The sequence below is a fragment of the Pararge aegeria genome, chromosome 14 (assembly GCF_905163445.1).
Source record: "Pararge aegeria chromosome 14, ilParAegt1.1, whole genome shotgun sequence".
Taxonomy (NCBI): Eukaryota; Metazoa; Arthropoda; class Insecta; order Lepidoptera; family Nymphalidae; genus Pararge; species Pararge aegeria.
In genome coordinates this window covers 4329639-4345500 of record NC_053193.1, presented here as the reverse complement: position 1 = coordinate 4345500, position 15862 = coordinate 4329639, and the positions used below count along the sequence as shown (strand labels likewise).

Below are 15862 nucleotides of genomic sequence, written 5' to 3'. Positions count from 1 at the left end.
ATCTTAAAGTTATTTATAAATTCATTACTTTACGATTTTTTTTTCTTAAAATCTTTATTCGCTCTTTTAAGTCAAATGAGCAATGAACCTCGTTAAGAAATACTTTTCGAGATATAATATATTGCTCTATTTTATTTCCAATTAGCTAGGAATTTCTATCTTCCCGCGGAATTAAATTAAGTTTCCAGTATGAAAGTAAATGAAATGTTCTTCACAGGGCACTCCTATATCTTTTGTGTCCAGATGATATTTTATGATATCTTTGTTGTTGTGGTATGGCCAGCTAGATAAAATTCAGCAGTTAAGTTTCGAATCGGTCTTCAGACAAACTTTCCGTATCATTCCGTAGACTTCCTGGTAACGTTGACGGCAGATCCCAGAGATCTGCTTTTAGAATGTACTAAGTATGTTTCGGTCGAGTTTAGGCCGACTATCACCGCTTCATCAGTCCATCATAAGCTAGCTTTTGTCCGCGACTTCATCTGCGTAATTTTTTTTTGTCTTTAATGAATCCGGCGGGAATCCTTAGCTTTTAATACTTATAACGGAAATCATTTTTGAAGACCCTCGAGTCTTTTGAGTCCCGGGTTTGATTCCCAGCAGGGGCAATTTGGGATATTATAATTTCTTATTTCTCTGTGTTCTGTTCTGGTGAGAGGCTTTGGCCTTGGCTAGTTACCACTCTACGAAAAAGGCGTGCCACTAAGCGATCTAGTGTTCCGGTGTGATGTCGCGTGTAAACCGAGTAAGACTGCCATACTCCATAACAGGTTAGCCCGCTACCATCTAAGACTGCATCATCACATACTACCACGTGATTGCAGTCAAGGGCTAACATGTAGTGGAATAAAAAAAACCATATTTTGGATAGAAGTTCTATCCTCCTTAAAAACGAAACAGTTTATGTAAGGATAGCGAGTTCACAGATAGTTGGCAACAAAGGCATTTCTATACTCCCCGGGAACGTTGGTAGGTACTGTTCCGGGATAAAAGGAACTCTATATCTATGCCAAATTTCATGAAGATCGCTCCAGAACTTGAACCGAACATAGGAATCAAATAAACAAGTAAGTAGAAGAAAAGAGGAAACTAACGCTTATCGTAATAGTTACCAAAATTATTACGATAAACGTTAGTATCCTCTTTGATGCGTAGATAGTTTAGTACCTTACAAGGTTTTTAACTAACTGCAGTAATACGACCTTACCAAAGAAGTCCCTCATAATATAATTTTCATGACCCCTCACATGGCGTAGTAGGTACGCAATTTATTGTTTATAGCTTATACCGCAATTAATATTTAATTATTTTGCCACAGAGATTGACATCCATAACGGGAAGGAAAATAATTTCAATAATTGCATATTGTGCTCTTAATGCAGGTGTTTAAGCGGGAACATTAACATTACAAAAACAAATTGGTATTATGTAGTACTTTTTTCTTTAGCCGAATAAACACGGGGTAAAGGTATGGCCTAAGCACCGATAGTGATATATATAGGTAGTGATATATTGTTGACAAGTCATTCAAGTAGGTTTTTCTCATAAAAATGCATACAGGTGATTACCCATCATAGCGCATACGAATTTCTATTCAAAGAAAATATAAACAACACGTTATTTGTTTCTTTAAACAATAAACCTGACGAAGATGCATATTCTTCAAAAACTAACAAAATACATAAAATTCAAGTGTACATAATGTTATAATTATAGTTAACATTCTGTACGGCTAGCATGGGTAGGAGACAATTATATCCCGGGGAAAGGATAAAAATTTATCTTTTCTTACAGCTGTATCAACTCTCAGAGTATTGGAACACAAGTGAAAATAATATCGAAATATATATATGAATATAATAAACAGGGGTGAAGTTCTCCTATTTCATGTTCCCGTGCGACAGGTGGACACGTTTATTATATCCGCTGTCAAGGGATATAAACGGAGGATAAAAATTTTATCTCCTGCCCATTCTAGCCCTGCAGTATTAGTATAAGTTTATCCCCTGTCAGCGGATATAAGCGGAGGATATAATTTTTGTCTCCGGCCTGTGCTAGCCCTGCTGGAAATCCTGAAGGGTTAAAGTAGAATTAACGATTGGCGAAGTATATAAAAATGTAGATGAAGTCGCAACAGCTGTTTTCAATAAAGTAATAGTAGAGTTTTTTGTGACAGAGTCGTCTGGAGAAGTATTACCGCTTATTTCGGCGGCAAAGCAGCATTGTTGCAATGCTGTGTTCCGGTTTGATGGCCTTGGTTGCCAGTGCAATTACAAGCACCGTTCTGGCTTAACAAAACCGCCTCAGGGAGCTAGGCACTGGGCGGCATTTTTCAGGTCGTCTCCGTCGCATACCTTGCAAAATCGCCTCAGGTAGCTGGACACTGGGCGGCTTTTTTCAAGTCGTGTCCGTCGCATACCTTGCAAAATCGCCTCAGGTAGCTGGACACTGGGCGGCCTTTTTCAAGTCGTGTCCGTCGCATACCTTGCAAAATCGCCTCAGGTAGCTGGACACTGAGCGGCATTTTTCAAGTCGTGTCCGTCGCATACCTTGCAAAATTTCGCTAGTGGGTCATCTGCTCAGTAAGTCAATTATAATTGCTATTTTAAAAAAAATGCTATACCACCAATAAAAAGTGTTGGTAAATACGACTTACGCGTATCAATTAGAAATCAGTGGCGTAAATTGTGCACGTTGGACTAAAAAAGGAATTATAAATAACTAAAAGAATTATAAAATATAACTGTGTGTACGCGTGGACACGCAAAAACACTTTATGCATTTCTATAATTTTTTCACCCAATGTTGTAAAAATTCTGCTAGAATCAAACGTATGGACACTAAGCGAAAGGATTTCAAAACTTCCAAAGGTGGAAATCTTTAAATTCAGAAGCCAATATATTAGAATTTGACTGGACAGGATCCTGCCCGAAAAACAGCTTCACATTAAGTAATGATGTTTTAATCAAATGTGGACACATACGGTTCATCACTTCAACCGAATGAAGTCCACTGCTGGGCAAAGGTCTTTTGTAGAGAGTTCCAAAATCCACGGTTCTGGGCCGCTTGTTTCCAGCGGCTCCCAGCGACTCGTTTGATGTCGTCTGTCCACCTCGTTGGGGGCCGACCAACGCTGCGTTTACCTGTGCGTTGTAAAGTATTGTATGTATATTTAAGATAGAGATATAATACGTTTTTCCTCATAAAGTTCATGCTAAACAAGATGTATTACGGAAAATCATAGGATTAAAGGAAAACGAAGTGAGACATTCGTTTGGTTAGGTTGATGCTGCAGCTATTTCAACTAAGTATGAAAACATCGTGGGACTTTTTTTCATCATTAAAGCAATAATTTTTTTTGTCCGTCATCATATTATGAAAATTAAGCTTAATTTGCCGTACTCCGCGAAAAGCAGGAGAATATGTTTGGCGTAATTTATGATTTCTTCAATCACTTAACAATTATTCATTGTAAAGTCAACATCTCTTGAGGATGCTCCGGTTTCAGAGCGAAACGTGCGTAGAAGGTACATTGCCGTAGATCTGTTTGGTATGGAGTATAAAGATTGAAGAAATTATAAATTAAACCATACAGTCCTGCTTTTCGCGGAGTATAGCAAATTAAGCTTAATTTTCATAATATATCATGAAATTCCGCAAAGTAACGCCTGCTTCTATCTAATATTCTGTCATTATGTTATTTCAGTAGGAACAGTATCGTTCATAGAACACTTATCAACCTGTAAAATATATAATAATAGCACTGCCTGCGACTTCGTCAGCTTTTATTATTATTATTAAATTCTTTATTGCACAAACAAAAACAAAATACAAATAGAAACACAATAGATACATTTAAAAAAAAATAGTTTATGTGTCCAAATGCGGTCTTATTGCTAAAGCGATCTCTGCTAGATAACGTTTGGCGAAAGTAGTTCTAATAAGGAACAGGTTGGTTGGGTTTGCTTAGGTGGTTTAAAAAATATTTTTTTAAACTCGCGGAACTCTGCTTTTTATCCTGTATTTGTCTGTAGCAAACGAGCTACCTTTTTGCCTTAAGGGTCTTTTAGGGATATCTTCCTATCTACCTACCAAAGATCTGAAATATCAGTGGACGCTCATCGATAAACAATGTTCTGTGGGAACCGTTTGTAGCCTATATTTCTTTCCTTCCTTTCATAAAATTTAAATAAAATAAATAAATATACTACGACAATACACACATCGCCATCTAGCCCCAAAGTAAGCGTAGCTTGTGTTATGGGTACTAAGGTGACTGATGAATATTTTTATGAATAATATACATAAATACTTATAATATACATGTAAACATCCAGACACTGAAAAACGTTCGTGTTCATCACACAAACATTTTCCAGTTGTGGGAATCGAACTCACGGCCTTGGACTCAGAAAGCAGGGTCGCTGCCCACTGCGCCAATCGGCCGTCTAATTTGGGTGCTTAGTTAGGGCCTGAAGCAAGGACAAATTTATTGAATTTATTTATTTATTTAATTACATATTGTACACATAGCAACTGCCAAATACAAAATCGTATATAAACAAACACACTTTCGTATTTTATTATATTATATTAGTAGACTCACAAAGCTCTATTAAGTATCAAAGTAGCGCCAAATATTTAAAATTCAACAACTAGTATGTACATTGTACAGATAGTTTTAGAAAACTTTTAACATTGTAGCAGGCAACTCAGTTTAATAGTTGAAACGGTTTGCGAAAGTTTACCTATTATAATGCCCGATCCTCATTTATAACCCAAACGGTTCTATAGTGGTTCCGTAAGTATTTCAATATGGAACACTAAAAAGCAATCGTATGGGATATGCGACCACGTGAGGAAGTTTAAGAACAGGTTCGGAACTCGCCCCTAAATTAAAGGTAACACCTGCTACCTGGGAACTCTACATTCGTGGAATGATCCAATAAAACTTTTGCGTTTTGATAACTTCGGATTCTGACAGTTTTTGTTTTTACGTTTTTTGTGTACAGTGAGCATTAAGTATCTACGTTTTATTTGCTAAATTCCGCGACAGCCAAAAAACATGTACGGTATAATTTTTATTTTAAAATCCAATTTTCGGACCATAAAGTTTTTTATTACCATAGACCATAAAAAATATAAATTTAAAATTAAAGAAAAACCCCGACTATTAATTGTTTACATTACTCCACTAGTTAAGCCCCTCTTTGGTGTCGGGCATCTTGAATTTTAAATAGAGCATAGTGTTTAGTATTCTACTAGTCAAGCCCTGCCCAAAAGCCCATTTGATACCTATATTGAGGGAGTTGTGAAAAAATATGTTATTCACCATTTCTGTGGCGGCGGCCATCTAAGATCAATTTTCATCAAACATAGCTAGTAACACTTCGGACTAATTCACTTTTCAAAAAAAAAAAAAAACTAAGTGGAAATCGGTTCATCCGTTCGGGAAATACGATGCCACAGACAGACACACACACAGATACGTCAAACTTATCACATCCCGTTGTTTTCGCATCGGGGGTTGATATCGTATGAAAGAATTAAAAAAAATTATAACATCATTTCTGATAAGTAAATTATTCATATTCATTTTGACAGCCCATTGTCACAGTTGGCAGCGACCCTGCTTTCTGCGTCCAAGGATGTGGGTTCGATTCCACAGCTGGAAAATGTTTGTGTGATGAACATGGACGTTTTTCAGTGTCTGGTTGTTTATTTTAAGTTTCTATCTATATTATTCATAAAAATATTCATCAGACATCTTAGTACCCATAACACAAGCTACGCTTATTTTGGGGCTAGATGGCGTTGAGTGTATCGTGGTAGTATATTTATTTTATTCTATTTATTATTTATTTTAATTTAGATGTTTTTGGACACATACAGACAGAAACAGTGTTGGCAGTTACAAGACGTCGTGAACTTTGATCAGCTTCGTGAGGAACCCGGCATGCTGGAGAGTTCTCGATAGTGTTAACAAAAGTGTGTGGAGTCCACCAATCCGTACTGGGCAGCGTGGTGGACTACGGCCTTAACCCCTTCTCATTCACATAGGAGACCCCTGCCCTGTAATGGGCCGGTGTTGGGATAATATGACGATTTGTAACTTAATTTATTAAAAGCAGTTCGCTAGTTTTTGCTAACTCCCTGTCTCATAAAGTCATCAAACGGCCATTACATTTAATACTTATTCGCAACGGTACTTAAATGGAAAAATGCCTACTATTCAGTTGTATGCTGTATAGAGACCGGTTGGCACTGATACTGACATACATAGCACTGGGACTCGGTATAAATAATCTACAATTACCAAAGAAAATGGACTAGTTAGGTACAGTACAGGACTTGTTTTATAATTAACCACTCACTTAAATGTGAGATACCACTGGGATAGAGACATCTGTCTTAATCTGGATATGGATATCTTATTCGACAAACCACTGTGCTAAAAAGCTATCGCCGCAATAGACAAAACCAAAGTATTTGAACGATACCTATATTATATGCTTCTTCTTAGACCAGGACGCGTTTGGAGCCCTCGTAGCTTAAGTTTTAAGTTTACGTATGTCATTATCGCCATCATCTCACATCGCCATCATCGTGTACACATTTCTCATGTAATGTACGCATCAAAAGTGCCATCTATTGGCCTACTTGAATAAAGATATTTTTGACTTTAACTTTGACTTTATGTTACTATTAGGAGTAGGCTTTTTGTGGGCGTTAAGGCATTAAATAGTAGAATACTACTATGACAATAAGTAGTTCATTTAAAAGAAATTGTTCACATTTCTACAATAAATTACTGGTTGATATCTTGGGTATTTTGGCTTTGATATCTAAAAAAGTTCAAAGTTCAAAGTTAAATGCTTATAGAAAAGTCCTATTATAGAATAATGGATTACGTAAACCATAAAAAAGCTTTTGCATTAACTTCTGCTTTAACCAGGCTGCTTCTTAAATATTTTCAAATGGCAATGTCAGATGGTGATAATAAAAAAAACACCCGGCTAAGTTTGTTGTTTGCTTCTTCGTAGACCAGGGCGCGTTTGGAGCCCTCGTAGCTTTAGTTTTAAGTTCATGAATGTAGTTATCGCCATCACTACTCACTACTGTATACACATTTTGTATGTAATCAACGCATCAAAAGTGCCATATATGTGGCTATTTAAATAAATAAATATTTGACTTGACTTAAAATGGCAAATTATATATTTTTTTCACAACTCCTTCCATATGGGCATCGAATCAAAGGCCTTGACTAGTAGAATAACGTAAACAATATAGAAAGTAGGGAATTATTTATAATTCATATATTTTTCTTTCAAAAAACTTTTCTAGTTCCGGCCCCGTAGTATGAGTAAAAGATTCTAGTTCCTTGATTTCGGTTTTAATAGACATGGCGGAGGTTTAAAAGATATACAGATCAGCATTTTAAAATATGTCTTTATCTTTAAGCGGACCTGTCTGTATTTCATTTATTAATGCGGTGCGTAAATCTTTCCTTGTTTGGCCTGTTCTGCCAATTATATAAACACCATTGTAATAAACACTTCCGATCAAATTAATGTTGTTAAATAAATATAAAAATACAAAAAGTACCTGTGGCCGTTAATAATTCTACCAGACTATTGAACGTTGCTTATGCAACTAATAAATGCCTCGTACACTATGTGTACCACGAATTTCGCACAAAGGACTGGTCACCTAGCTTACTATTAAATTCAAAATCGAGTTTCGAAATTGCGGCCGCAGCTGGGTTCATAGCAAGTCTCTACCGTGTCATAAATCACGTCCGGACACAACTACACGTCATACAATTCACAACTTTATCACGAGGCGACAGCATTATTTAAATTCGACATTCACAATAATACCGACTTATCTTATTAAAAGTACGTCACGACAAACAAATCTCTGTCTTGGTGACATGCGTACATTTCAAATAGTGGTATCAGGCATACCTACGAGTATCTTATCAAATCATGAGATTGTGCAAATGAGATCAGTTTATCAGGCGGCCGCCTCCGCGGAAGGTAAAGACCGGGCTTCAGAGGTCCGGGGTCATATCGGACCCTACCAGAACTTCGATTGTTGTTGCCAGCATTCATCGGGCCGACGCCTCGACGAGTGAACGTCGGAAAGAAAACGACTCGCGTAACTATCGTTCCAGTGAATAGCGTGCGCGTAGTCGATCGTGACGTGCAATGCCCAGGGCCCCGCGCGCCCCTCTACCCCTCGTAGGGCTATGGAGACCCTCCTCGACAAGTTCAAGAGGGAGCAAGGAGGCCTACGACGTTCCAGATCCGTCCGCGCTTCCCTACGACTGATAGGCAACCGTTGGCGCGCGAAGGACGACGAGACAAGTGAAGATATAGACGGAATCAAGGACGACGTGGTTTTGACGCAGATCTTTAACGGAGAGAAAGACTACAGCGTCGCGTACACGGGCATTGACGGCACGTACAAGCCGAAGACGCCCAACATGGCGAAGCGGAAGCAGGAACCTGTGAAACTCAGGAAGAAGAGCGGCGACATCGATTTAACGTTGAAACCGCAGCGGCACAGGCGAGTAGACAAAACTAAATTCAGTGATTTGTTTAACAAGAAGACAAAAAGTGCGTCTGCAAAAGAATTGCTGGTACCAGATAAGATACCGCCTAAAGCAGCGGCGATTCTTCACATACAACCAATGAAGGACACAAAAGATAAGACAAAAAAGAAGTTGAAGGGTATGGGTAAATCTGAGAGTGTAAATATAATCACGGGGGTTGCTACACATAGACGGACTCGAAGGGGGTCGGAAAGTGACATGTGCGGTGCTCAACCACGCGGATGCGTGAATCCAGCGTTTGTGTACAGTACCCCGCCGAAGGATAGGAAGCTAACTTTATCGCCGTCGACCTACTTGAGTACGTATTGTTTTTACATTCCAAATATTAATTTAAGTTCTATAATATTTGATTAGCCACTGACCCATTTTAATACTAAATAGGTCCGATAATATTTGTATTGTGTCGCGGTAATGAATTAGAAACCGTTTATTAATTATTTTAGCGTGATTTGATACGGTATGGAAAATTTATCGATTAAGATGATCAAATAAAGCAATTACTAATATTCTTGTTACTTCCTTGCCTGTGCTATGAATTATTAGGAGATATTAATAAGCAAGCAGCAGTACTAAATTTATTATAAAATGACGTGTGCTTTTTCATTTAGAGAGTCATTAAAATATTAATTGACTTTGTCAAAATTAAAAACTAATTATTTTCTGTGACAACCCTATGTCATTGTTTCATACTTAGCGTGTCTACTGCAGATTCCATTTTGGAATTTAAGTATTAATTGCAATTTTAGATTTGGAATTTTTAGCTAATTGACTTTATCAATATTAAAATTTGTTGAATATGGTGACAACTGACAACCCTATTTCACAATTTGACATACGGACTGACGGAATCGTATTTCTATATAATGAATCATACAAAATGGGTGAAAATCACGTAAAATAATAATAAATACTACATTAACATGACTTTATCAAGATTTAAAGTGACGTGACTGCTATTTAGTAATCTTTTTAATTGTAACATAACACGTCAACAGTCTGTATTACGAAACTTGTCATCTCAATCGACGTTATTTTTCTCAGTATTATATATAAGATAATATTAAGTGATCATTTTGATTGATTGGCTGACACTATCGATTTATATTATGCCGTAGGGTAAAAGAAATGTTGAAAAAAAAACAAATAACCATAAAGAAATCAGACATTTTTTTGGATTAAATATACACGTGACACGCTGCCAAATCCTGGGCCTGTCAACGGGTAAAGTCCTTTTCGTAACAGGTAACTCTAAAACTATATAACTTAACAATCAATGCCCCTTAATTGACGAATGTACGGCCAATCGACCATTTAAATCGAGCAAGTTTTGGAGCCAATCATAATAAGCATCGGTTTCAGCGAGTAAATTAAGGACCAATCAAAAAACGCAACCATTTGGTAATAGCCTTTTGATTGGATGCAGAAATCACGCCGTACCTACCTTAATACCGTCAGCCTATTTTTTGTGTATTAATTCAATCAATCATTCAATAGCTTATAACTGGTCCACTTATAAGCTATTGAATGATTACTGGTGACTAAATACTTCTTCCAAAAAGAGAGTTTGCCTATAATCATCAAGCTAGGCAGACTGATTGGTGATCGTTGTAAATGGTATTAGAAACACGAAGGACGCTGATGCCCGGTCTCCGTTATATTCCCTAAGTCGCCTCGTATGAACCCGTGGGTTGATCTGCCGTTACCACACGGCACATTATACCAATTATACTCGAGCGATATAATAGGTTGCAATAACGATTCGTAATAGGTTGAGGAGCATACGATGAAACAATTAGTCCACGTTTCATAAGTATTATAATATAGCTTACATATATAATTTATTATGTGTTATTTCCTTAATTTTGAGATATTTATTGGTACTCAACTGGGGCAGTAAAATTGCGTGAACTACGACGTTCGATTATGTTTCTCGGCATAACAACAGCATTCCTTTGCAAATGGACTTATTAAGTGTGAAGTTACATAAAAAAAAGTAATTAAAATGCATCCAAGGTAATCGATTGATCCAATTCAGGTTTTACCTATAACGAACCAAATAAACGTGTTCGTTACATTTCGTAACATTCAACTCAGGCTGAATGGTATTCAATCGTATCCCAAAAGTGTAATTTAAAAAACAAACACTTTGAAGGAAATTTAAATGTAATTTATTAATCCCAAAAGTATAAATGTTTTTACCTCGGTTGTATTCTATTCCAGAGAGATTTATTAACTAATTTTTACCTTATTTTTTAAATTGAGTTAACCTTTAATTTATTAGAAATGCAAAGCAAAGCAGTCGATAGCTTTGTTTTTAATTTCTCCTCCTTCGTCTTTCAAAAAAAGCTTATTTAAAAAAAATGTTCAACACGTTGAAAGCTGTAACAACAAAACCATTTTCGAGTATTAACGCGTAAGAAAAATAAACTGCCGAAAACTTTGCCTGGGTAGAACTTAAAATTGGATCCAGAGACCAAAAAAATGTAGTTTCAATTCAGGTTGTCAGTGTCGTGTCTTTCTTTTATCGTCGATAGGGTTGTCATAAATAAAACTTTTAATGCTTTGAATTAGTTTGTATGGAAAAATAAATATGCTTTTTTGATTTCGTATTTATACACGATGATTTCTTATGAAATATAATTATGTACCCTTTAACAGTATTTCGTTATTCCGTTACACGTTGTATAAATGTAACGTTACGTTTATACTTCCTTTTGAATTCAGTTAATAATACCCGCGGAAACTTTTAAACAATTACAATCGAGTTCCATTTTGATAATTCAAAATGTATCAATTCAGAGTCACCATTCATACATAAATTGAAACACATATGTAATACATATATACTCTATTGGTGTACTTATGTTATTAAAAACGATATTACTCTTATATGAAAAGTGTTTTGTTTGTTTACAGCAAAAGATGATAAACAAAAAGGAATATAAATTAGAAAACACAAGTGTTTCATGTATGTTTGTAGAAAGCAATTAGGTAACCACTGGTTATTCAGTTTTATGCGTTCAAAAAGTGAAGTCCGTACATCAAGACATAATATTATTTCAGTCAAGTGTATGCAAGAAATCCGTTTAATAATGTGAATAAACTATATAGGGTTAATTAAAAAAAATAGTAAGCTCCGGTTTATAGTTGCTTACATTAAAATTAAAACTTTTGTTCTACTTTTCTTTCAACTCTACAGTTGGTCAAATATTCAATATGTTTCATAGATACTCTACTTATTACTACTCTGTAATGTATCATGGGCAACAGCGCGCGAACAACGACTCTATCGTGCGGTTACTGACCCGACTACGCGACGTTGTCGAATCACATGTATTTGACTTCACAGTGTAATGTCACTTTACAGAAGTAACATGATTTTTTTTTGTTAAAAATAACATAATACAGAATTCTTTAAAAAAAGTTGTAAGTTTTAATGATAGGTACCTACTAGAAGGCTTTCTAGTATTTTATTATTTAACCCTTTACTAAAAGCGCTTAAAATAATGTATGGGAAAATAAGTAAGTAAATGAAATACTCTTCGTCTTCTCGTTTTTGTGGCATAGATGAGTTGTCTTCCACTCACTGTTATCATCTTTCAATTTACTATCCATTTCTTTCACACACATATTTTACATGTAAACATTGTAGCAACTATAACCAATCGAACACAAGTAGGTACATATAGGTCTAACTTTATAAACTTAAGTAGACCTTTGCGTGAATCCGACTCTTTAATAACAGATGATGGAAACTCGCGTAAATTATCATCAAATTATCAAAACAGAAGTACCAAATTTAATTTACAAACAGCTATCTTGGTAACATGATTTTTCGCCATTTCTCTGGAAAAGTCATATTGTACCATCACAAAAGAGTGTGGCTCTCCTCTCAGAGTTTAGGTAGACTACACACGCCTTTGAGAACGTCATGGAGAATTTTCAGGCTTGCAGGTTTCCTCAGGATGTTTAACTTCGCCTTTAAAGCAAGGGATATGTTAATTGCTTGAATTTAATATGTGCATAACTCTGAAAAGTTAGATGTGCGTGACGGAGTTCAAACCTTTCTGAGAGATCTAGGCTATCACAGCTATAGACAATAGAAACAAATAAAAAAAACAAAAGAATAAACTATCTAGCTTACAAAATAAAACCTCATTAACATTACCTTTTTGTAGTTCCAGCAATTTGCAATCACATAATGGCAGGTAGCGTGATTTTTGTATAGAGATCGTTCCCACGGCTCGCGGTGAAAGAGTCTTTCTTGTTATGAGTCCCCACCTTCACTTTTTTTTCTCAAATTACGCTTTTTATCTGTTCATGTACGTACGATTATCTATACGGAGGTAGATACTTCATTGAGAAAATTATGTGGTAGAAATGCTACTCACGTTGTTTGACCAGCGCGGGCAGACGATATCAAATGAAAAAACAGTGTCTATATTTAATAGAATAACTTTCAGATCTTGAAGACCTCATTGGCACAGCGGTGAGCGCTGTGGCTTTAAATGAGAGGTCCCGGGTTAGATCTGTTCTGGTTCAGTCAGAGGCTCCGGCCTCTACCCTTTATTCGCATTATTTCTTTAGAGTTAGATGAGTTAGTGTAGACATAAGTTTCTCGTGGCGCGCAAGCTAGTCCTACTACTCTAAGATAAATCCAGCTTTTGCCGGATATTCTTGGTCGAATCTCACATTGTCAAACTTAAGTGCAGGCTGGGCAATTATCCATGAATAAAATGCAGGATACACAAAATGGATACCTACTCAGTTATAGAATTAATGTTTTTCTGTATATTACTGGTTACAAAGTCAATATACTTATTAATGTTGCTAACTGAATACTTCAGCTTTCGAATCATGGTGTTTTTCATCGACTTGTTTTTTGCACTAAGACACTAACTGACTATTATTAAAATCTATGGTATATTTCACGAGGACCTGAAATCTTAAAATTTGTTTATAAAAAAAAGTGCCACAAATATAAAGTCACAAACAAAAGACGTATATTCGCATTGCATATGTTAAAATAGGTTATTATTCCCCATAATCGTTTATTTTCTTTTTGTTACCCTATTTGATATGAAAATTACAAAATAATAATGATTTGTTTGGTTAGATTACTAACAATGACAGGAATCGCTATAAAACCCTATAAAAGCGCAGGAAAAAAAACTTCCTGTTAGTTATAACCAACCTCTTTATTTATGATCTAGCAGATAAGAAAAATCGTGACGAAAAAGAAAATTAATAAAACAAAAAATTACTTAGAATTTCGAACGAATACCTATGCCATTACTTTATTTGCTTGTTAGTCCGCACGAAGAAAGAAGTTTCTTGCTCGTTACAGCAAAGTAGGTGCCTTATAAACTGTTTTATGTAATCAAACTGAATAGTTTCTACGAGTATCAACCAGACATAATATGATTTTCAAATAAATCATTATGAGACATGGAACTACGGATTTCATTAGGTTCATCCCTCTATTTTATTTTGAATATCATTTTACGCAGGTACCTACTTTTGAAGTAGCAAATAATAATCTTCTACTGAGCTTATAGCGTACCCTATAAGCTTTTATTTCTCGTAATGGATTATTGGTAATCTGTAAGCAGATACATATGTACTTATTTTCAATTACATCGAAACACACAATTAGGGGTTCCATTCCTAATTTTTAAATAGAGTAGGAAATAAAAAATCTTTTACCTCTTTTATAGCGTTACATTTAAATAAGTTAAATAAAAATTATTGGTTTCCCTAATACTAACTGTAAACTAAAACGGTAAACTTTTTATCTATGGATTCATGACAGTAACTTGACTGCTGCTACTAATAAAACAAAATATTTAGCGAATAAAGTAATCATTGCTTTCTAACGGGCATGATTGTCGTCAAACGCTGGCCTATCGTTAATAAAAAAAAAAAAAAAAACGAAATTGACCAGCAGTTTTATCAATACACACTATACAACGTGTACAGTGGCGTGCACAGGGTTTTTGAACAGGGTATGCATAAAGCAGCGAGCACGAGTCATACACAATAATTTGGGTATGCAGTGCTTTTGTGCATGTATGAAATCCACGCCGCTGAACGTGTAACGGTATTATGCATATTTAGATTTCCATACAAACTAATTCCAAACATTCTTGCAGTTTACTTATGACACCCTATTGAAGATAAAAGACCGATACGTGCATAGTTCCTACGCTATGCGACGCGTACCTAAAGCGACAGGAGTCATTTGATTTTACTTTTGCATGTGATTTTAGGGCTGTATCTGATTTCTTTCAGTAGAAACTCGCGTTTCGGTTTCACAGATAATTCTCGGAGACGGTAAATAATGTACCTCTAAAGCCTCTGAAGAATTATTTCGGTTTTCATTCACACGTTGTATATTTGAAAATCAAAGGTAATTTTGGACCTACCAATGTATAAGTTTAAACATCTGATAAAACCATTATTACAGCTAGGTTACTATACATTGATTTAATATTTTACTGACTGTTACTATACAATTGATGAATTTCTCAACTACAAGGTTGCTTGGAAGCAGCTGGCTCCGCTTTCATCTCTCACAAGACAATAATAAATGAATTGTTGAGTTTCTTGCCGGCTTCTTCTCGGTAGAATCTGCCTTGTGGACCGGTGTTAGATTCACTAAAGACAGACATGACGTATCAAAAGTGAAAATAAATTTTTATTTTTATCCAGTAAATAATTTATTGAGGACGACTTTTATTTTATTAATTTTAATAATTATTTTTATTATTATTATTATTGTTAATTTAATTTGTGCTTCTTTTTATGTTAGTTTTAAAAACTGTTAAGTGCACAGTATATGGGCTATGCCTGAAATAAAATTTTATTATTATTATTATTATTTATTTTTATTTTATGTATGTTTTTAAAAATTAGTTTATTATTTATGTTTATTTAATATCAACCCATTACCGGCCGACCGGCAAGGTACGGTCTGCTCTCAGAATGAGAAGGGTATAGGCCGTAGTCCACCACGCTGGCCAAGTGCGTACATATAGACTTTGCGTAGGTACACTCCACACGCCGTTAAGAACACAGAGAACTCTCAGATATGCAGGTTTCCTCACGATGTTTTTCCTTCACCGTTAAAGGAACATATATTTATTTAAATTAAAAACGCACGTAACTCCTAAAAGTCAGTGGTGCGAGCGGGGATCGAACTCGGTCACCACGAAAAGAAAGCCGAAGCCTTACACACTAGGG

General features: G+C 35.7%; 1 protein-coding gene across 3 annotated transcripts in view; it reads left to right on the top strand.

The window, feature by feature from the left end:
* Positions 1-15862, top strand: part of LOC120629624 — a 196258-nt gene that overhangs the window by 137404 nt on the left and 42992 nt on the right. Inside the window, exon 2 of one of the 3 annotated variants that reach the window (XM_039898613.1) lies at positions 8111-8918. The exons of the other annotated variants lie outside the window; for them this stretch is intronic. Within the exon in view, the coding sequence (XP_039754547.1) occupies positions 8255-8918 (664 nt within the window). The 5' untranslated portion in view covers positions 8111-8254. The remainder of the gene's footprint in view (positions 1-8110; positions 8919-15862) is intronic. 3 annotated transcript variants of the gene reach the window in all.